Consider the following 24,067-nt stretch of genomic DNA (forward strand, 5'->3'; position numbering starts at 1 on the left):
ATTTTCTATGTTTAAGTTGAGGCTACTAACATGTGTGCTAACCCACCACCACCACCACCCAGAAACTTCAGGGAAATAATAGTGTATCAGCTGTAATGCCTTGTCAAATCTGGCCTCTGCCACCACCAAGTTGTATAGTTCGGCTTCCTCAATGACTGTCCCATCTACCACCCCCTTTGTATCTCCATCGACTCCAGCTCAGGCCAGGTATCTTTAACTCCCTCTGGGATTAGGGCAGTAGACTGCTCTTTGGACAGAGCAGCCTCCATGCTTCTAATTCGTCAAAAACACCACTGTTAGATGCATTTGCTCAGATGCTTCTCTGTTCAGAACCCTGGCAGATGGATTCCCAACTGTGACTGTCATTTCAGACTCCCGAGATCTGGCCCCAACTTGCCTTTTCAGTTAACCCCTAGGACTCCCCCCGCCCCATTTCAACATCAATCAGACCGTGTCACCACCTCTCTTAAAATCCTCCCTACGTCCCACCCCTGAGCATCTCATTGCACTTAGAACAAAATCTCGTCCCCTTGTTTCAGTTCCCAAAGCTCAAAGTGATCTGTCACCAGGGTCATCTCATCTCCTTCCTTCCCTGTTCGTTTCACTTCATGTTCTTTGAAGACACCACATTTTGCTTCCACCTTAAAGCCTTCAGATTAGCTTTTTCTTCTGTCTTTAATGCTCTTCTTTCTGATTCCTACTGGCTGGTTTCTTCTGGTCATTCTGCTCTCAGCTTCAATGCCACCTCCTTAGAGAAGTCTGCCCTAACCCCCCTTTTCTATAACGTAACTGCCCAGTCACTCTATCACATAACCCCACCTTAATTTCCTACCTGTCACTTATAAATGTCTTATAACTGTTTTTCACATTTACTTGTTTAGTTCTATTATCTATTTATTGGTGTTCATTTCACTGTCTGTCTTCCTCAATAGAATGTAAGTCCCAAGATGACAGGAATTATGTCTGTTTTTATCATTTTGACATCGGTGCCTCAAACAGTGACCAGCACATTGCAGCATTTACTAACCCAATGGGAAGCCACACAGGCAGTAGTAAGCAAGCGCCTATCCTGGTGCGTGTAGGTACGGGGGGGAAGGGACAGGCGACAGGGCAGGCTCCTTGGAGGAGGAGATTTTTGAAGGAAAAAATACACAGAAGGAAAGGGTGCTCTGTGTATAAGAACACACCGTGTTTCCCTGAAAAATAAGACATACTCTGAAAATAAGCCCCAGTTCAGATCGTCAGCCAGATGGACACATTTAGTACGTTATGACGATGTTCCAGAAGATGACATGAACGTATTTGAATAAATGTAGATTGTTGTACATGAAAAAATAAGACATCCCCTGAAAAGACACCCTAATGCATCTTTTGGAGCAAAAATTAATATAAGACCCGGTCTTATTTTCAGGGAAACACGGTAGGGAACATACAGTGCGTTCTGGAAACTATAAAATGTTTTGTTATAAATGCATTGTAGAATTATGTGGTGGGGGGCATTGAATTGAGGGGTGATGGTAGGAGATGAGACTAGACAAATAGGAAGAAACCACGTCTAGAAGGGTCTTGCACGTGTCATCTTGAGGAGTTTGTATGTATTGCTCAGGGAGTAGGAACAGCTGACGGATATTAAGTGGTGAAGCAATCTGATCAGATGTTTGTGTTAGAAATATCATTCTGACTGCATTATAAAGATAGGAGATGGGTAATCTTGAGGAAAAGAGACACGCAGAGGACTGCCCTGGTCCAGAAGAGAAATGATGATGTCTGAGCTAGTACTCTAGCAGTAAAGTGGAAATTTGGAGAATGGCCAGTATCTCGTCAGAAGGTAAAGTCCAGAGGATTTGATGGCAGATTCATGTCAAGGGTTTGGACAAGGCAGAGATGTCTGGTCTTCCCTCCCTGGTCCCACTTCATGGAGGACTTCAGAGTCTCTGTGGGCAGGTAGGTTACGGGGCTTGGGTAGGTGACACAGTCTGGTAGAGAGCACATGTGTCCCTTTGATGAGCCCCCTGTGGTGCTAGAGATTTTCAGAGTCACACCCACTGCAGAGTGAATGTTGATGGAAATTTGCTTTCTCCTCCCCCACTTCTCAGAGCTGCTGTTATCTGATGCCCTTCCAGGCTTTCCTGAGACACACCACCTATGGTAACAGGTCTCGATTCCCACACGTTTCCTCCACTGATCCCTCCATCCCACTGGAGTGGAATTAAGAGAGTGAGTCCTACTCACTGTTCTCTCTCATGGGATATGAGCCTTCATGTCTCTTGTTTCTTTCGCACTCAAATAGAATGAGACAAAGGGCCAAGAACATTTTTTTTTTGCACAGCCAGTTTATGCTAGTCTACCTAATCATAATACACTTTTACATTTGATACAATCACAGCTGTAACCATAATATAGTTAGCTATACTTGCCACCCATTTTCCCAACATTTTCCTATCCAGCACATACTTCTATCTTACTTTCAGTCATTCCCCTGCTATTGTCATCCATTCATTCGTCCATAAAATAGTTATTAAACATTCGGTATCTGCTCTCTGCTACGATTGGGATTCAGACCCAAGTAAGTCAAACCCCTGCCCTTGAGAAGCCTCTGTAGCATTTTCCTCCAGCTGTCTGCTCAGATGTTTGCTTTGCATTTGGAATCCAGACCTCGTGCTCAGGAGGGAAGTCGGGGCTGGAGATGCAGACTGGGGGTCATTGGCAAACAAATGAGCATAAGGAGCCCCAGGAAAGCAGGTCATGGTATCTGGAACCCAGGGAAAACTTTGTCGCTGCAAGTGATGGCAGAGTTGAGGCAAATTTAGAGGAAAATCAGAAAAATTGCTCAAGATGTCAGAGAAAAATCAAAAGAAAAATTAAGGGAAGCATTTTAAGGAAGTGGTCAGTAGTATTTGTTGCGGCAGAAAGGTCAAGGAAGAGTGGAAAGTCTTCCTTGGATTTGCTAATTAGGATATTAATGGTAAAGTTAGCAAGGGCAGTTTTGTAGGCCGGTGGGGAAGCGGTGGGGCGGCTGGAGAGTAGAGAGGAGATGAGTGAAGAAAGCTGAACTATGGAGGAAGATGAGAAACAGGGCAATATCTTGGCCGACGACAAAGGGTTTGGGGAGGAACACTGTTCAGTTCTGTTTCTAAAAGCGCAAAGCTGTGATCTACAACATAGAACAAAATCTTTTTGGGTGGCACCATTTCTGCCAACCTTGTAAGGCACCTGGACCCTCGCAGCCACAGGACTTCCTACACTTCCAGCACTTCTTCCTATGCAAAGTGAGGTCCAGGGAAAAACACATGCTCCTTCCACTTTCTCTTCACCCTGCCATCACTTTCAGTTCTTTGGAAAAGTAAAAGGAAAGGTACCCATGGTGTGAAGCAGCCCTGATGATAGATACCTAGGCACAGGGTGTGATTCTAAGGACCCAATCTCTGATTCCTTCCCAGTTTGAAGTGGGCTGCCAGAGAACACTAAAAAGTAGAAATTAGCAGAGCCCAAGGCCGCTTCTCCTAGAGAGGGTTTCTTCTTGTTTCAACACTTAACTTGCTTAGTAACACAAGGTAGAGTGCTTAACTCTTCAGTAGCCTAGAGCAGCACTGTCCCAAAGACGACACTGTAGAGAGAGCAGGACCAGGTTAAGAGGCCTGCCAACCCCAAGGAACTTTTGGAGGAAATTATTACTCAGAACAAGATTTTTCAGCGTCATCCATCCTCCCCACCCATACACAAAACCCTTGTCAATTGCCAATGAGTCAAGGTGCTGCCTTATAGTTAACACAGAGATTTGAACTTGGGGTCCATTAAACATGGACAGACTTAGTGGGTCCATGAACCTTCTGAAATTGTCTAGAAAACTCTAAGTGTGCACTTTTTTTGAAGAATCCTGACTATGGCTTTTACCAGACTTTCAAAGGAGGTCATGGGCCCTGTGAGAGTAAGAATCACCATGTTAACCTAACATACATTCATTCAAGCAAGCGAGCCTGGGCAAGTCACCAAACTCACTGCATCTCAGTGGTGGGGAGTGGCAGTGGCCCAGCGGCCCGTGGGAGAGCTCTGGGGAAATGCCAAATCGACTGGGCATTTGCTCTTTAGGGTCTCTGACAGCTCTCCTCTCAAGTAATCTCTGAGAGGTGATCCTTGGTCTTTGGTGATTTTATAAAACAGAAAGTATGGTCAGAAGAAAGCAGGGGACTTGCGTTTCCCTTTCTTAGAGGTTGTCCTGGATCAGAAGCGCCTCTCCGTCCTCTAAAACCTTAGTGTTTAAAACCAGCTCACTTGCGTTCTCTCGCAATTGAAAAGATTCAATTTTCTGAAATCCCAAGTCTCTATGTGTTAAATGTTTTCCTTTTTGATGGTGTTATGGTGTGATGATTACTTTTAGCAAATAATTAAGTAAAATAGCATAAACACACTACAAATTTGGATACTTAGACTTTTAGATTTAAAATGCTGTTGAAGATGCAGCTCTAAATGAAAAGAAGGGCTTTTCCCCTATTTGTTCACGTAGTCGTGCATGGATATCATTGATCAACACAAGGTAAGTCCAGCATCAATCCTAATCCTATATTTCATTTTTAGAGATTTAAATATTGAGGAACTACATTTACATGAATAAGTCAATTCTTTGAACGCCTTCCAAGTTATAAGCCCATAATTACATAGTGATTTATCATCAACATTTACTCAATGGTTGAGCGTCTGACACACTAATTGGGTCCTCCATCAAAGTTGATGAAAGGAGAGGAATGGAAACCACTAGACTTGGAAAGGATTTGTCACACTATCGTTTGAAGCACTCATGGTCTCAATTCCTATACCAATATTTTGGACTGTCTCTTGGCACACTAGTGTTTCTTGACATACAGGGTCAGGGCCCCATAATACATAAGAGTCAGATCAGCAAAAGGTGTGGTTTCCTTTGTAAAATGGGAGATGGACACCCACATTCTCAGGCAAATTGGTTTTAAGAGAAGTATACTCTGGAAGCTGGAGATCTGAACAGAGACCGACTTAAATTTTCCATGTCTGTGTCCCACTTGGGAAGTCAGGCTCATCCTGGTTTAAAGATTTCAGCTGTTGCACCTGGCATGGTCCTTGGTGAGTACTGGGCAGAAATGTGGTCCTACTATTAGCTGGTGATACAACAGAATCCAGAGAGAACACAGTGGGATCAGTCCCCAGGAAGGGACTGTCAGCACACTTCCTGTGCAAATAAACAGGCCGTTCATCATAACATTATAATACTCTCGGTGTTTGACCAGAGGTCACGCAGCAGCCAGTTCATTACTGACCTTGCTCATGTGAACACAAAGTATGCCGACTTACCAAAGCCAGCGTTCAGGAACTCCTAGAAAGAAGGGTGCCAGGCTCCCTCATCTCAGATAACCCCAGGATCTAGGACACGTGCCGGCTTCAGTTATGTCTGCCCCACTCTCTGGTCAGGTGGCAGTCAACAGCACATATGCACGTGCACACACGCGCGTGTGCGCACACACACACACACACACACACACCACCCCATAAACCCTACATCATCCATCACTGGAGCATGGTGCATGGCAATTCAGAATTTCTCCACAGCAGGTAGCCATCTGGCTGGGAGAGGGATAAAGCCTCAATCGCAAAGCAAATGCACCGTTTTTATGTTGGTGGTTATGTTGGGGTGGCTTTGGAGGGGTACCTGTGAGGCAGCCAGGCTTGGCCATGTCACATACTCTGTCATCTCCAATGACAATGCATGGAATTGGAAGCCTGGAGGTTTAGGAAGGTAAATGAGTAAAGTGGAAAAAGTTCTAGCTTCAAAGTCAGGCTCTACAGGCTGCCGTTTGGAACATGTTATTTTAGACCCTCCAGCCTCAGTGTTCTCATGTGTCACAGGAGGGAGGCGGATAAGATGAGCATGTAAGAACTTACTTGTCTATAAACATTTTGTAAATGTTAATAGGTTTAATGGAATCTCTACAGAAGGGAACGCATGAGAAATAATACTTGCTATAGATGGGGGGGAGGGGACACGCTTATCATGTATGTTAATAAATATTACATATATAGGTGCACATTCATATATGCTAAACTTTGAATAGTATTATAGATACATGCGGAAATGGTAAAGCAAGTGGACAGCATGTGGATCGATAAGACAGAATAGACAGTATAACACACCTGGCATAATTAGCAATTTTCACTGTATAGGTCAGATGTTATCTGTGTGGGCCAGGGAGAGTTTCCATGTGACTTCCTATTATTCTTGGGTATGGCACACCAGTTCAAAAAGGGAGATTATTTCATAATAACAATGACAGTATTTTTCTTCCACGCATATTACAAAATGTACTATAGAAGAAAAGTGTTAGTGGCACAAACTAGTTACTCAATAAGTATCAGTCAGACGCATGAAGAAACAACACAGTGTTGGTGCAGTGTCCAACTAGGGGAGGACTCGAAGCAGAGCAGGGACAAACAAGAAGGGGAAAGAGGGCATGAGCTGCCCCTCCATGGAAACAGGCGGGGCTCTCACTCACTAGAATGATTAACTGAAATATTTTTGGCCATGTTGATTGCACATGAATACTAAAAGGAAGTGTCCTTTTCTTGTTCCAGGCTGGCTGCCTGAAAACCATCTGGAGCTGGAGAGTTCAGAGCGTGGTCTTCGGAACTGCCCAACTTCTTTACTTCAGTGCCCTGATCTCTGGTAAATGTTATGCTAACCCTTCTCGTGGCCCTGAGTCATTATGTCAATTTCTACCCATAGGAGAAATTAAGGATGGTAGCCGTTGTTGAGAGGCAGGGGAAGCTGCCTGAGCCCAGATTCCTGGAAGAAAAATGCACCCAACACCATCATGTTGGTAGAAAAGAATTCAAGAAGAAATTAAATGGATATATCCAGGGCTGACTTATCCATTATGGACAGGGGCACAGGTCTCCAGTACTCTCAGGGACCCACAAAAATGTTTTCATTTCTCTAAAAATGATTTCCTTCTAGGTCAAAGAAAATGTTTTACTATATAGTATTAATATATTCATCTTTACACCAATGCAGTTGTGAAATATAGTTTTTAATATATTATGATGGAGGAAGGAGCCGGTGAAGGCCAAATGACCTAGAACCCATGAAGGTCATAATCAGAGAAAGTCTTCTGGCAAAACAATGCAATAAATGTGTTGGTGAGGGAGGGACGGCCGTAAGTGATTCTCACGCAGACAGCTAAGGAGAGAGTTGAATAGGAAGAAGCCTTTATAAACAGGAAAGGGAGCCATTTCCAGGCCTGACTGCTGCCACTGTACACCTCTTCGTGTGGGAGCTGGCCTCTCCTGTCCGGGTGAGCTCCCACTGCCTCCGAAAGATGTACTGCACCATCGTGCATTCCTTGGATACTTCCGAAGGTCACATTCTTTGCTTCATTTGATATTACAAACCTCTCTTTAAAGGGACTCTTTAAAGCCCTATTCTAGCAAGGGACTAAGCAGAGATAGAGAAAGTAATTTATCAAAGACAAACATCCAAGAGCAGTCGAAGGACTGTACGATTGCAAACTGGGAAGTCTGATTTCTAACCTGCCTCTGCCACAGACTTGCTTTTTCACTCAAGGAGTATTTATTGAACAGCTGTTAAGTGCCACGCTCTATGCTCAGGGTTAAGGATCCAGAGCTAAAAAGAGACCATCATCAGGATTCACAATCTAGCAGGTGTGGACCATGTCATAGCCACAGACGTTACAATACACAGCACCAAGGGACGTGGAGGTGGGAGCATGGGGGAAGGAACACCAAGCCTCCCTGGGGAAGTCAGGGAAAGGAGAGGAGGGAACGTTCAGCAGGCATCAGAGGAGCGGGCAGCCAGAAGAGCTGAAAGAGCATTGCAAAGGCATGGAAGATGGAGTTCTGTTTTGCTAAGAAAGTAAATATGGCAGGTGATGAGGTTGGGTCAGCGGTAGGCTCTGGCTCATAAAGCACCTTATGCTCCATGTAAAGAGGCAGAACCCCTAGATATGACGCAGCCATCAAGACACTGTATGTGTCACTTGGCTAATTACTTACTATCTCCTCCATTTATAAAAGGAGGAGAAAATTAGATGACTTGGAAGGTCCCTTCCAACTCTGGTATCTTATGATTCCAAATCTTTTATGCCAAGGGTCCTCAGAAGAGGACATTTTCCTTCTGTGACTTCATGTACACTTTTAAGTGAAAGATGAAAACCACTCCTTTTCCTTAAAACAACTAGATGAGACATAAAAGAGTCGCGTTTGGGTATTCGTCTCCTGGTCAGAAACTCATCTGACTCCACAGAAGTATACTTAGGCTCACAGCCCCCCTTCTGGTTAGGGAAGCTAACCAGGTTTGCGCTCTCCTTTCCTTAGAGCTAATGAACCAGAAAGAAGTGGCTGCGTGGACCTACAATTACAGCAGCCATGCCTACACGTGGAATGTCTCCCGGAGTTTCTGCCAGAAGTACTTCACAGATTTAGTGGCCATCCAGAATAAAAATGAAATCGCCTACCTCAATGACGTCATACCTTACTATCGCTCTTATTACTGGATTGGGATCCGAAAGATCAGTAACAATTGGACCTGGGTGGGAACCAAAAAGACTCTCACTAAGGAAGCCGAGAACTGGGCTGACAATGAGCCAAACAACAAAAAGAACAACCAGGACTGCGTGGAAATCTACATCAAGAGTGTGTCGGCCCCCGGCAAGTGGAACGATGAACCCTGCGGGAGAAGGAAACGGGCACTGTGCTATACAGGTGGGGGCTTCTCTACTCTGACATTTCTCTGTTTAAAACAAATGCCATCCCCGGTTCGTTGACATAGCCACTGAGTCAGGAACAGGGAGTCACACAATCCGGGACATGTAAACAGGGCAAACTGTGAATCCATCAGCGTTCCTGAGCGCCTCGCAAAGCAGAAGGTCAGGATTAGAGGAAACGGGACTTTTGAAATGAGAAGGGAATTTTGACACCATCCAGCCCACTCTTGTCATTTGAAAGCTGATGAGCTAGAGGCTCAGGAGGTTTTTGTCTCCTAAAATGTATGTCCAGAGCTCTCTGTACCACTATGGCCTCGTATAAGAGAGAGCAGATGTTGAGAGGGAACTTGGCCCTACCCCAGGAGACACAGTTGTAACTGATACCTATTGGGCGTCGTTTTTAGTTCCCGTGTCATAAATCCATTTTGTATCAGTTCGTCCCCATGAGAACCTCATCGAGCACGTCCTTCCATAACTCTCATTTTGCAGATGAAGGAAAGGCTCAGAACTATTAGGAACCCTATCTGCCGAGGGTTCTAAGCTACTTGTTGGCGGAGCCAGTTTCAAACTCATATTGACTCCAGAGTGGGTGTCTTTGAGCCCCACAGGCTACCATACCCTTTGCTTTACATTCTCGTGAGACAATTTGAGAATGTGACCCAGGATCACAAGGGCCTTATAGATTACCTTCAATGGCAACACACCTTCAGGTCTGTTGGACTTTGGTGGGGGTTGGGGGTAAGGAAAAGAAAGAGGTAAATGAAGGTGTGATCCTGTGACTAGATTTGCTTCTCAGTCTGCCAGTTCCAGACTAAGCAGACGTGCACGAAGGCCTGCTCTTCCTGTGGCCACGCGCCTCGTGCCAGAACGGATGCCATCTTTCTGATGTGGCTTCCCATTTGGAAAAGCCCCTCCCACCCTGAGCAGCACCGGGACACGGTGGCTGCGGAGTACTGATCGCCCTGAGCAAGGGAGCCCCGAGAACTCTTCTGTAATAAGTCATCTTACAGATGCCACACTCTGCTATATACGTTTGACACTCTCTCGATTATAAACACCTCCTCTCAGAAGCCCTCAACAATAGGAAGCAGAATGCACAGTACAGAGTATTCCCTCCATTTTATCCCTCTTCTCACCCAGGCTCCTAGCTGAGGGAAAACACCCGTAAGTAGTTGTCATGTAGTCAGGTCTCATTTTATAAATAATTGATTTGTTATCAGATTAATTAATTAATTAACGACCTGTTCTGCAAAGGCCAGGATGGATGTTACCGGGATATTTGCTCAACCACCCGCTCTCCCAGTCAGCCCCCACCCTTCCTGGGCTATGCCTCCCTAGAACTGTCCCTGTCACATTATCTTGGCTTCCACTACATGCTCCAGCCATCGCTTCCAGTCCCCACCCAACCTTCAACATCCATATTGGCCAGACAGTCTTTTCCAATAAAGGGAGCAAACAGTTACCAGACAGAAAAGAGATTGAAATCACGGGCATGAATGGTGCCACTCTCACCTGCACCACTGGCAGACATCACTAATGGGCACAGTTTCACCCGAGTGGCTTCCATCTGCCCTAACACAACACCCCAGGCAGCCTGATTGGCTATCACTGATTGGCATCTGCCATTCAGGATATAAAGCGGGTGGAGAACCATCAGTTCTCTGCACGAGATAGAATAGAAGTAGAAATGTACACTGCAACAAGAAATTAAGCTGGAACAATTCCCTAAATGTCAGGATTTGTGAGACCTCAGAACAGGCAATCGAAAAAATATTTATTAATTGAATCATCTCTATATTCTTTCCCGGAATTCCAAAGGAATAGACAAGTGACTAACCTGCCTGGAAACCCTGAAATGGAGTAGAATACAGAACATAGGCTGTGTTTTTCAATCCTAGAGCCCCGGGCTCTTGCGAGAGCTACAATCTGAGCAAAATTTATGTGCACCGAGAACACAGGGCAGGCTGGTGCTGCTGCTGCAAAGCACTGGTGGGGTCCCGGTGACTGGGGTGGAAGGTGTGGACGAGACCTCTGTCTCCCACTCCTGCTCCTCCCACATGTGCTTTACTCAGACCCTTCCCAGTGCTCTGGTGCAGCTTCACCAAACGCTCTGGCTGTCACGGAACAACTCCCGCAGAACCGTGCATGACTTGTATGTTTACAGCGTCTCAGAGTTGAGAGTAAACACTACGTTTCGTCTAGTGAAGGCCTCTATGTGACCTATGCATTGCCTCTTGTAACAGAGCCCAAAGAGGGCCAACGTGTGGCGAGGCCTCCGTGCAGAGGACACCCCACGAGAACCCAGTGTAGACACCGACCCTGGTCCGGCTCTGACCTCACCAGTAAAAACGATCATGAAAACATTCTTAGTGCTCCGCCTCCCGCATACCGCATGCACCTCAAAGAGGCCCTTGCCGGAAAGAAGCGCTGGCCCTGCTCCCTCTGTCGTCACCCAAGTGGCACAGACGCAGTGAGGAGGGCCTGGCAGGCCCCGCACTTGCAGACCTGTGACACATCTCCTCATACGATTGCTTGTCCTTTACTGAGTGGCCCTTAAACAGCTCATTTGGCTCCGCTGCTCCTGCCTGGGGTACTGGGCATAGATTTGAAATGAAGAAAAGGTAGAAGGGCTTTGGCCCCAGCAAAGGACAGGGTGGGCTCGGCAGAGTCACTGGCTTGAGGTCACATACTTGTAGGCGGCAGAGGAAGGATGCTGATTACCTGTGTGTGGCCCCATGTCTGGCTCCTCACTGCTGTACTGTTCTGTCTGTCGGAGGGGCTTCTGGAGTAAGACGCCTCTGTGAGGAACCTTAGAAAGCCACACAGAGGCGTTTCTCTGTCTACACTGCCATCGGTAACTCCGTTTGTCCCTCTGTGTCCACACACAGCCATTCCTCCTTAGGTAGCCCTACATGCAGCCTAACGCGGAAGCCACGCAAAGCCCTTCATGGCCGATACGCTGGCTCTCCAGAGGACACTGGGTTCCGTTGTCTAGCTACCTCTGTCTCACCGCCCAGGGGCTGGGTCTGTGCTTGGAACAAGAACCCAGCTTTTCTTCACACGTCCTGGCAATGCGCCCGATCCTGACCCTTCTGTGTTTCGGCAGCCTCGTGCCAGGACACGTCCTGTAGCCAACAAGGAGAGTGCGTGGAGACCATCGGCAACTACACCTGCTCCTGCTACCCCGGGTTCTACGGGCCAGAGTGTGAATCCGGTGAGGCAACTGTCTTGTTGGTATTCCCGTGCGGGAGGTGATGCCGGGGAAGAAACCACGCTGGAGACGGCAGTGAGCAAAGGCTCGTCTTACGTCCTCGCAGCCATCTGTCAGTTGCTCCTAGACACACACTCTGGGTGGCAACACTTTATTCTTAGAGAGCCCGTTTGCTTAGAAAAATCTCAGAAGGGAAAAGGGGAATGTAAAGGAAGCAAAACAAAGGCCAGTTTCACTTGTTTGAGAGAAAAACCAGTGAAAGAACGATTATTTCCCAGGGTGCAGCCCATTCGAAGGGACCGGGATGACGGGTTGGTTAGAAGCCCAGGAAACCAGGGATGTCATAGTTCCAGCTTTCAGTGAACCTGACCTTGTCTCCAGGCTGCAATGAAAACGTCATCTTTTGTCCCTGCAGTCAGAGAGTGTGGAGAACCTGACCCCCCTCCGCACGGGCTCATGGACTGCCAACACCCTCTGGGAAGCTTCTCTTTCAAGTCCCAGTGCAGCTTCCACTGTGCTGCAGGCTACACACTGACCGGGCCCCGCCAGCTGGAATGTCTGGCTTCTGGAAGCTGGACCAGTCAACCCCCACAGTGTGTAGGTACGTACACCCTTTCCCTTCCATCCCACTGACAACTTGAACTTCAGAGGGGAGGATACGCTTTCTCCATCAAGAAACATGGGAAGCAGTGAGGATCCACATTATCTGAGGAATTCGGGTCGTTACTATTACCCGTCGATCAGGGTAACACTAGTTTTGATTTTCAAGGTATTGTGTATCTGCCGAGTGAGAAAATCAGTTTCAGTCTCGATTCTCGGGCGAAAACATCACATCCTCTCTCCCTTTGTTACTTGCAAAGCACACAAAGTACAGTAATGGGGACTTAGGTGTCGAGTGTTATTAATTCGATCATTTTGCCTTGCTTTTTTAAAAAGGTAAATATAAATAAGGGTGTTTGGCTCTTTAAAATAACAGCTACCAGAAGCACCCTCTAATCAACGAAGTTCATGGTCCTGCCTGCCACTCTGCTGCGCTGTCCTGAGGCTCCCAGGTCCTCACGCCATTGCTCTGTGGTTGTTTGTAGCCACCCAGTGCCCTGTCCTGAAGCCTCCGGAGCGGGGAAGCATGACCTGTCAGCCCCTTGCAGAAAGCCCCCAACACCAGCCCACCTGCAGCTTCCGCTGTGAGGAGGGGTCTGTCCTGGTTGGGTCCGCGGTGGTGCAGTGCACGGCTGCAGGCGTGTGGACAGCGCCTGCCCCAGTGTGCAAAGGTGAGTCTCAGGCCGCTGGGGATGTGGCATGTCCACTGCGTCCAGCTCGTGCTGGGAGTACACATGAAACCAGCCCGCTCACGGAGAAGCTGGCCACCCTCTGCCTTCCACTCAGCTGGATGGGTACAGCTGGGGTACGAAAAGCCTGTCAGGCTCTAGGGAAAAGGAGCTGATTTTACTACAAGTAAAATTGGAGAGTCGTCCCTTCCCCCAAATTCACAGCCCTCAGGCAGGTTCAGAACGACCTCATTCAGAAACTGCACATAAGTAGAAAAAGGGTGGTGTCCACATCTTTGGCAACTAGTTTCCTTTTGGAAAAGCGAGGTTTTGGGGTTCTGAACATCCTGGCAATGTGGGTAGAAAGTTGTAGATGATCTCTCTCTCAGGGGGGCTCTTTGGAGGCAGAAGTGAGCCCTCCGTTACCCAGTTTCAGATGATGCCTTTGTCCGTTTAGCCATTGCATGTGAGCCACTGGAGAGTCCGGTCCACGGAAGCCTGGCTTGCTCCCCGTCCCCGAGCGCATTTCAGTACAATGCCAATTGCAGCTTCCGCTGTGCTGAAGGGTTCGTGCTGAGAGGAGCTGACACAGTCCGCTGTGCTGACGGGGGACAGTGGACAGCACCAGCCCCGGTCTGTCAAGGTACGGTGACATCGTGACGTCCCTTCTGTGCCTCCCAGCCTATTAGAGGTGCCAGCATGTCTTCCACTTACTCATCAGACATTCACTAAGAATCCACCATGTGCCGCGCCCTTTGTGCTGGGCACTAGGGATGAAATGGGGAGCAAAGCCGGTCTTAGGCACGTGTCCACTACCACAGACTGGGCCTCAGGGTTGGGTTGCATTGATCGGCACGTGTGGGGTGGGTTGGCGTGAAGGAGAAGGGGGGACAGGGATTGGAATGGCGCATGCGGAACAGAGTCAAGGAAAAGATGTGGGGTCCAGTCCTGTCGTTTCCTGGCAACAAGTTTCTGGTCTCTCTGAGGCTCCGTGGCTTCTGTAACGTGGGAACACGATTTTCTGCCTTACTTACGTGCTCACGTGCTTGTGAAATAATGTGCGTGGAAACAAGCTTAAAACTGCTATGAGCTTTAGAAATGTAGATAAGGATAATAGCATTATCTTATAAATCCTACATCTGTGATCTGAGCTTACAAAACGATCTTTTAATGGTTCACGTTTTCAATTTGTTACTCTTACATGAGAACTAAGGCATAGGATTATTTTTTTACAAGGGGTGTCCCACACAGAAGCCGTGTCCCAAAGTATAATACTGGCATCTCGCGTTGCCATTTACTGGGATCCTTGGACAGTTTTTGTGAATCCCTTAGCTCTAAGTATACCCTGATTTAAAAGTGAGGCAATGGTTGACAGCAGGGTCTTGAAGAGACATTAGCACAGCGATGTTCATAACACATTATTCATAACAGTAAAAAGGTGGAAGCAACTAAAGCGTCCATCGACAAGTGGATAAGCAAAATGTGGTACATACAAGCAATGGAATAGTATTCAGCCTTAAAAAGGAAGGAAATTCTGGCACATGCTACAACATGAATGAGCCTCAAAGACATTATGTTGCGTGAAACAAGCCAGTCACGGACAAATACTGTGTGATAGCACGTGCATGAGGCAATTAGAGTAGTCAGATTCATGGAGACAGAAAGGAGATGGTGGTTGCCAGGGGGCTGGGAGGCAGGGAACCGGGAGTGTGTCTAGTGGGTTTGGAGTTTCTGTGTGAGATGATGAAAAAGTTCTGGAGACAGGCAGCTGTGATGGGTGTACGTAATAGCAATAAACTGCACACTTACAAATGGTTCAGCGGCAAATGTTATGTCACGTGTATGTTACTACAATGAAAAAAATCGGAAAACGAAAATGAGGCTTTGGAGGAATAGCTGACCACGCACCATGATGGCCAGGCTTAGTGAGGGTAATGGGATGGAATGGGGGCCATGGTCTGAGAGACAGACACCAAGAGCCCTCTGCCATGCTTAAAGGGCGGGGTCCTAAGGGATCGTGGAACCATTCTCGTCCCCAGGCAGGTAACCACGTCATCACCCAGAAGAGGTAGGTGGAGGCTCACGTGAACATCTGGAGATGGGTCTCAATAACGTCCTTGATAAGCCTTCCTCGAGTTTTCCCGTCTGAGACTCAGGGTCTGCATCTGACACGTAGCTCTAATGATGTTACTACTATCGATTGCTACGACTAATATTAATAATCAGAGCAGGTGACAGTGTAACTTCACGAGGTAGTCATAATTATTGTTCCCATTGTAAAGATAAGGCTTAACAGATATAGAATCCGTGTGTTCTTTCCACATGGGACCAGCTGTTTTGTGTGATGTAGAGCATACAATTTATATTCTGCTTTTTCACGTAACAGCATACACTACGACACCTCCCATGTCTTTCCAAAGTAAAATAGATCATTTTTAGTGACCTTTGCTATTCCTTTCATGGATCCACCATCATTTATTTTTAGCCTCTGATAAGTGGCATTTGTGTGTTTTGAGCATTTTGCTCTTACAGATAATGTCTTGATAAAAAAAAACGCAAAAGTCTCTGCACTCATATCCATCTTGATTACACAGCACAGATTCTTGGGTCCAAAAGTACGATGCTTTAAAAATGATTGACACATATTGTGAAAATACTTAATAATGGCTCTCAGCATTTTTGTCATAAAATCCTTCATGTGTCACTGTGATTATTTTGTCATCCCCCAGGTTAAACGTGCCCAGATCAGAAGTCCCCGTTCTGGCACTAGAATGGGTTAAGGGGACAGAATCAGTGAGTACTGTACATTACTGTCTCCTCACTCCCTTTCTTCCTCCCTTCTTCACCCTCTAGCTTTGCCGTGCCAGGGTCTCTCGGCTCCAAACAAGGCCCAGATGAGCTGCTCCCACCCCCTGGGCACCTTTAGGTACCAGTCCACCTGTCACTTCACTTGTGACGAAGGCTTACTCCTGGTGGGAGCGAGGGAGCTGCGATGCTTGGCGACTGGGAACTGGAGCTCTCCTTCTCCAGAATGCCAAGGTAAGACGGATTGTCAGTGGGATTTTAAAAGGCTGCATGTCAGAGGTGGTAACTATCTAGCAGCCAGAAACTTGAAATGGACTAGACGATGAATAAACACTTTCATCCTGTAACCCAGTGATTCTGAACGCAGCCGCCTTCAGGGCTGGGTCAATAACATGAGCAGCAGGGCATTGGGGGGTGGGAACAGCCCTGCCAACGATGGACCCGGGCCTGTAGCAGGACCTGCGGCTCCCTCCATGAGCAGGTGAACTGCTGTCAGTTGGCTGAACACAGTATTTGGAAATGCCAGAGTAGAAAAACAGCTTGAGGATGGCTGTCCCAAGGGAGACCTGGCACTGTCCTCCTGGGAACCACAGAGCATCGTATGGAATGGGGGCTCCCAAGGGGGTCATAGTAGAATGGGAGCGGCAAAATTTACACGTGCCTGCCTGCAAACATCCTCCAGTTCTGTGTAAGGCTGGAGAAACTGACTTAGGATACATGAACAAGTGATGAAAAGAGGAAGAAACTAATCTATAAACGCAGGTTAAAAATCTCGGAATAAAAAAAAGTACAGATTTCACTCATGTGGGATATAAAACTGAAAGCAACAAACAAACAGAAACTCATAGACGCAGACAACAGTTTAGTGGTTACCAGAGAGAAAGTGGGGAGGGAGGAGGTAGAAGAGGGTAAAGGGGGTCAAATATATGGTGACAGAAGGACATTTGACTTTGGGTGGTGAGCACACAATGCAATAGACAGATGATGTATTACAAAAGTATACACTTGAAACCTATATAATTTTACTATAATATAATTTTATTATATTTTTACTATATAAATCTACTTAAAATATAATAAAATGCATTGAAAAAAATGCATATTCAGCATAAGCATTTATATCTGCTTTGTACATGATGTAAAATAAAACCAGTGTGTTCTATCAATATCATATGAAATCCATTGGCTCTAGTCACCGTGTTTGGGGGCTGAAGGATGGGTATATGCTTTTCATTTCCCTTTCCTTTTTCATTCAATGTTTCCATTTTTGTTGGCAAATATTGCTTTTAAAATGCAAGATTTTCATTTATAAAAGCTAGAAAAAAATAAGAAAATAGGGAAATAAAAATCCTCTTAAATACCCCCACCTTAAAATATATAGAGTTAGCATTCTTGTATGAAGTCTTCTACTATTTCCCATCCACTTTCCCCTCCATGCAATTAGGATTTTTATGACACTTCCACAATTTTAATAAAATTAAACTGGTAAAATACCCGATAATTCTGCATTGTTGGCTGTTGCCTTTTACTTTGCTTAGGCTCTCAACATGGGCGTGAAAGCAGGCAGATACATGTTTTTCATGGAGAGGAAGACCACTTGCTATTCAGGTTACACACAAGCACACACACACATATGCACCACTGTTCAGTTAGGTCAGTGAATAAATGAGTGAGTGAGTGAATGACCTCAGCAGCACTGAATCTCCTTGATCCCCAGGGAGACAGTGCACAGAAAGCCACTGGAGCTGGGGTTGGGGACACCTTCTGAGCTGGGTCTGGATAGACCAGGGTGAGGCTTGTGACCTTGTCCCCTCAGCTCTCATCCTGGCTCCACTGAAGCCTGGATATGTGACAAAGTCCACACAGCTTTGGGGAAGAAGGTGGGGTCCCTGGAGAGGGCTAGTGCAGTGACCAGAATGCTCCTGGGCCACCTGCTGTGCGGGGCACAGATTACAGCTCATTGCCCCATTCTGCCCTGGTTGTGGGCATGTCACGGCAAGGAGGGTGACATGCACCACGGCTTCCTGTGAACTTCCAGTTCCCTTCTGCTTTTAGTGCTTTGTTTACTCTGATTGAACTTTCTCCTCTTGTTACTGGGTGAGCATCAAGTGAAATACCCACATGTGGGCTGGGCGGAGAGGTACCAGGAGGCGAGCAATCCACTAGCTGTTGTAATACTTCTGAGAGAGTGTATCAATTTCCCGTTTCAACGCCCCTCCCACCCCTACGTACCCACCCCAGCTATCAGAAGGCATGGCCACAACAGAGCTGGAAACGGACTCCTTGGCACAAGACCCTCCCAATTTGTCCTTACAGATTATATGCTTCTTGACTTGCTTCCCCCCATGCACCACCACACACACACACACACTGAATGCAAAAAGACTTTTCAAGTGGCAGAAACTAACTAGGTCTTCGGAGAAGTTGATCAGATTGGGGGAAATGTGGTTGGACAGGGGAAGTGATGAAGGGAAGAGAAAGGTATAGAAAATGCTTTCGAAACCTCAGGCCGTTCGTCAGTGGCTGAAGATTCAGCCATACTGCCACCATCCCTGGCCTACAGCCATTGCACTGCTCAGTCAGGTCAAACAGTGAGGAAGAAATACCCTACACCATGTGTTCTCTTAGTCTTCACTTTCTAACGTCAGCATGTTTAATCTGGGCTTCATCGTTGCATTAATTAGCAGAGGGTCATCTCACCAGCCATTAACATTTGCATGTAGTCTTTTCACTTCTGACCCTTGTAAAAATCCTGGGAGCTATGTAATGCTATTCTCCATATTTAAAGGGAAAGCTACAGAGGCTCTGAGAGGTGAAGTGACTTGCCAAAAGTCACAGAGCAAGTCCCCTAGCACCTCAAACTCTACAGGTATAAACTGTGGCAAAGAACTGGAAGATCTAATTTACCTTTTTTCGCAAGTCATTTGAGGCTGGTCCCTGCATGTAGGATAAGACGGATGGAAAGAGCATTTGCAGGTGGTCATTTCTATCAAGAGCCTACGTTGTGTCCATGAATTAAAAACTATTTTTAAATTTAATTTTTACATCATATTTAATTAGCTTATTTTTTAAAAAAATAAAACTAAGGATCCCTTGAAGGTAAGGATTATTATTTTCCCAATTTCCTACATGAAGCAACTGAGGCTCAGAAAACTCTTTGTGCAGAGACACACTGCTAGTGAGTAACAGAGCCAGGATGTGGACCCACGGTCATGACACCACTTGATTGGGGAAAGGAAATTTGGAGGGGAAGGAAAGCACTGGACTCCATTTTCCTCTTTCCAATCGCTTGTCTTTGGGTTCTGGTAAGGTCATGAGGTCTGTTTCCGAAGAAGATAGTAAGGAAGCAGCCACTTTCACTCCTGTCCAGAGGCCACTGAAATGAGCTGCATCACTCTTTGCAAACCAAGCACCAGCTCCCTTTTAAAATTACTGCAAAAGCTCTTTGAGGGTGAGCGTTTCAGGATATCAATCAACTGTAAGCTGCCTCTATGTTACATGACCTCGAACTGGTGATAAAGTACTACCAAATTCAAACAATGGTTTCTGACCAAATGCTGCCCTGTGTATGCAGCTCTCACACACACACTGATTTCAGGTTGCCGAGTCCTAAAACAACCCCTTTTCTCCTCCTCTGCCACCTCCATGGTAGCCATTACCTGCACACCTCTGCTAAGCCCTCAGAATGGAATGATGACCTGTGTCCACCCTCTGGGAGATTCCAGTTATAAGTCTACGTGCCAATTCACCTGTAATGAGGGATTCTCTTTATCTGGACCAGAAAAACTGGACTGTACTCCATCTGGCCTCTGGACGGGTTCCCCACCAATGTGTGAAGGTAAGATTTTGGGTCTGTATTTTCTCATGGCATCTCAGGTAACGCCATAGAATGAAGAATCATTAGGGATTTGTGTAAAACTGTCTGAAGCTTAAAGGAAACACACTCTCCACCAAGCATGGTAATCTCGACTGATAGCAGCTTCTCTCTCTCTCTCTTTCTCTCTCCTAACAACTTCAGTTAAACATTTCATAGTTTTATAAACTGCCTGCACGTCATATGGCATTAGATGGCTACCCCAATTCTGAAATAATGAGGAAAGGCAGTATCATCTCCATTTTACAGATTAGGAAACAGGTTCAGAGAGGTCGAGTAACCTCAAAATTTACACTATGAGTGAGTGATAACGCTCAGCTGTGTCACTGGGATTTCCATTTCCTTACAGAGTCTTTCTCGACTGCACTCTTCATCACTCATTCCTACATTCGCCTTCACCAAGCACACTAATCCCCAGACCCTGAGCCTGTTCAGGGTGGATGTGGTTTCACCCCAGGCCCTCGTGAATCTCACAGCCTAACCCCTGTGTACTGCTCTCCTTCCCCCACTTCCATACGGATTATAAGTTCCCTCGTCCTCGAGGGAATTTATAATTGCATTGAAGTTTACCACTTACTGGTGATACTGATTTAAGCACAAGCCCTACTGATAGTGAATTAGTGGAATTGTCAAAGGTGGGGCCTCGATCGCATCCGTCTTTGATTTCCCCAAAACATCTGGCTGACACAGAACCTAGCATACAGCATCCTCTGAAGTAGAAATGTACTGAATTAATTAATTCACAGCTTGTGTTAACTTTCAAAAAGCACCACGGTGCCAATGTATTGTTCAGGGTACTCAGCAATAATGGGACCAGCACAAACAGCTCATATTTATTGCTTGTGTAATAAATACTGGCTGTTTCATATACATCATCGCCTTCCATCCACACAACCGTCTTAAAGATGAAGACACCGAGGCTTTGAGAGGATAAACAGCAGGCACAGGTCACACAGCTAGGAAGCAGAGAGCTAGGATCCAAAGCCAGGTCTAGTCTGACGAAAGGGCTGGTATGTTTACCACTGTACTACGTTGCCACCCAGTGGCAGGGCTTCTAAATCCTGGGGCAGTCACTAGTCAATTTTCTCTTTTCCACTCCCTGGGGTGCAAATACAATTGCTGAAATGAGCTTTAGAAATAGCAGTGCCTGGTGATCAGACGAGAGAACGTGTTGATAGAAATTCATTAGCATCATATGAAAAACAGCTAAAATATTATATATTCTTCCGTGTGGAATGAGCACTAGATTAATATCCCAAGATCGGCATTGCTCTCCCCTACCATCATGTGTCATTTTAGAAAGTCACATCACGCCTTTAGATACCTGTTTTATTGGTTCCAAAAGGAAAGGAGTGGACAAGATTGTCTCCGGGGGCTCTTCCTTGGTCGAGAATTCTGAAGCTAACAGGGCATAAAATGCTACCATCTGCTGTCAGAAAGATAGATTACAAGCCGCCCCAGACAAACTCAGGGGTGACATGAGGTCTTCATCGCTCCCTCCCTCATGTTTCACTCAGTCATTTATTCCATCGACATTTATCTTGAGCTCCATTGTCCCACATTCTGCTTTAAGGTTAAAGGTGAAAATATCCCTAAGAATGATCTCACTACAGTTTTAAGTCGTATATGCAATCAACATGGTTGTTACATCTGTAAGCTTTGAAGCCCCTGTTCCCCCTTCTGCCTTCTGAGCCCCCCTTTCTCCACGAGAAGAGGCCCAGCTCCGCCCAGCGTCTAGAACCACCGCTGACCATGGACAGCGGCTTGAGCCAATGAGGGGCCTCAGCACTGTCAGCTGTGTCTGAGCCGATCTTGGGCGCTGGATTTTATACCTGTGCTTCTATCTCATTCTCCATTATTTGTTTCTTCACTCCAACATTTCTCTGACTCCATGGGGATTCCTAGTCTTGATTTTTAAAGTTTGAGTTTAGAACGCCCAACTTAAATTTATTAGTTACACCCTATCCTGTTTCCGAAAAATTCTCAACAAATCTGTGTTCAACTCAAGTAAAAAGAGACGATAAAAAGAAACAGAGAAGAGTTGACTAAATCTATTTACAATAATAGGAACCAATACTTTGTAAGTTGGTGGTGGAGTGCCAGTGAAGCCAAGAATTCACACCTACTTCAAGGATTATAGAAAAACACTAGTACAGACGCTGAAGGTAGACAGCACTGCCTTGAAAATCCATGAAAACAGAGCGCTAAGCATGTGATAAGAGCAACCCTCGTCTGTCTGCTATTTCTCTTATAGTTACTCAGTTTTTGGTAAAGTTTTACGAGAGGCTCACGGATATGACCACTTTTAAAAGTTACTCACAGAGCTCATGCCTTCATCAAACATCTCTTCCTCTATGGCTGCAGCAGGCCCCTCCACTCCAACAACTTCCTTGGTAAATCCACAAATTTAATTCAGCCCGTGTTTGCTGGGTGCCCAGCAGACACCACAGCTGAGTGAGTCTTCCATATACCTCACTTAGCAAGGCTGCCTCCTGGACGGGAAAATAGGCTTCCTTACATGACTCAATGTCAAACCCTTAAGGTTATTTAGAGGCCTTTGGTTGCACAAGGTTGGTTTTTACATAAGAGGGTCCAGAGACTTTCACAGATACAAAGGGCTGTATCTATAATCTTGGCAGAGCGAGACCGACAAAACTGAGACCAGAGAAGGATCTCCCAGGGGACTGAATGCTGTCATCATTCTCTCTGTGTACCAGGCGTCGCTTGAATCAGTTTTTTAAAACAGTAGCTGTTCTTGGTTCTTTGCTCACCAGGTAAAAAAATTTGTCAGAAGGCATCCAAATTAAGTTGTGCCCACTAACTTATTCGTTCATTTGACAAATATTGCTAGAAGTGCTACTATGGGCCAGGCCCTGTTCCCTGGAAAACAGTGTTGGAAAGAGCTGACAGGGTCCCCACTCTCAGGCAGCTAACGTTACACATTTTCTTGGGTTTAAATATGAAATCCTGGGAGATTCTTAAAAAGTCATTTTAGTGAGAATGTTCATAGATGGCTATGACTTACAACGACAGACATATTTAATAAATGTTTAATAAACGGAACTGATCTGCCAGATAAGGATTTATCAATGACTCAAAAATCTGAGACTACTAAACTGAAATTCAGTACATTACTTTGGCTTTTTGAATGGATTCACACCCCAAGCATCCACAATCCTTCAATGAAGAGCCTGTCACTGAAAAGCCCATGAGCCAGTAGATAAAAGCCAAACATATCACTTTTCTTTTTTCTACTAAGATTTATTGGGGTGACAATGGTCAGCAAAACTACATAGGTTTCAAGTGTACAATTCTGTAATATATCATCGATATATTGCATTGTGTGCTCACCACCCAGAGTCAGTTCTCCTTCCATCATCATACATTTGACCCCCTTTACCCTCTTCTATGTTCCCTTCTCCTCGCTTACCCTCTGGTAACCACTAAACTGTTATCTGTGTCTATGAGTTTCACTTTTCCATGAGGCCATGCATAGGACTTCAAGAAGTTTGTTGTGTTTTCAAAGCAAAATAGCTAGGGTTATCAATATAACAATATTGATATGTTTGTTATGTTTTCAATAAAGCAAAATAGCTAGGGTTATCAATAACCCTATATTTGTTGCTAAATAATAACCTTATGTCAGAGAATTTAATGGGGAGATAGATATGATGCTAAGAGAAATATGTAACTGCAATAATTTATAAAAGAAATTTGTGGGGGACATGGTAAGTAAATTAAGATTTTATTTATTCATCCACTTTGGCAAATGGTTGCGGAGCACCACTTGAGATCTTGCCGTGTGAGCTGCAGGACACACAAAGATTTATGGTTCTTGGGTCTTAGGAGCTTTCCAACTAGTAGCAGAGGGAAGAAAAGACATGTGATATGATAGCAAAAATATATATATATATATATGTGTCCAAACAAAAAGCTGATGTGCTCAGAGGAGAAGACCTCAGGCTGCGGTGGTCAGCAGACGCTTTGGAGAGGCTGTGTTCAGTTGGATCCTAATGGATGGGTGTGATTTTATTCAGGGGAAATAGAAAGGAATTAAGGGCAGTGTGAGCCAAGAACCCAGAGGCAAGAACCCAGGTCAGTTCGGGAAATTCCCTACACTGATCTAGCTTGGCTGGGAGCTTCTGAGCTTTCCTGCGCCTCGGAG

At 45.7% G+C, this 24,067-nt stretch overlaps 1 protein-coding gene across 2 annotated transcripts in view; it reads left to right on the forward strand.

The window, feature by feature from the left end:
- Nucleotides 1–24,067, forward strand: part of SELP (selectin P) — a 34,869-nt gene that overhangs the window by 2,528 nt on the left and 8,274 nt on the right. The window contains exons 1-9 of one of the 2 annotated variants that reach the window (XM_081025925.1): nucleotides 6,384–6,501; nucleotides 6,598–6,688; nucleotides 8,356–8,742; nucleotides 11,851–11,958; nucleotides 12,371–12,556; nucleotides 13,041–13,226; nucleotides 13,681–13,866; nucleotides 16,077–16,262; nucleotides 19,681–19,866. In XM_081025925.1, the coding sequence (XP_080882051.1) occupies nucleotides 8,361–8,742; nucleotides 11,851–11,958; nucleotides 12,371–12,556; nucleotides 13,041–13,226; nucleotides 13,681–13,866; nucleotides 16,077–16,262; nucleotides 19,681–19,866 (1,420 nt within the window). In that variant the 5' untranslated portion in view covers nucleotides 6,384–6,501; nucleotides 6,598–6,688; nucleotides 8,356–8,360. Of the gene's footprint in view, nucleotides 1–6,383; nucleotides 6,502–6,597; nucleotides 6,689–8,355; nucleotides 8,743–11,850; nucleotides 11,959–12,370; nucleotides 12,557–13,040; nucleotides 13,227–13,680; nucleotides 13,867–16,076; nucleotides 16,263–19,680; nucleotides 19,867–24,067 lie in introns of those variants that run through there. The other variant, XM_081025924.1, reaches the window with a different exon arrangement.

This window comes from Rhinolophus hipposideros, assembly GCF_964194185.1.
Source record: "Rhinolophus hipposideros genome assembly, chromosome: 19".
Lineage (NCBI taxonomy): Eukaryota > Metazoa > Chordata > Mammalia > Chiroptera > Rhinolophidae > Rhinolophus > Rhinolophus hipposideros.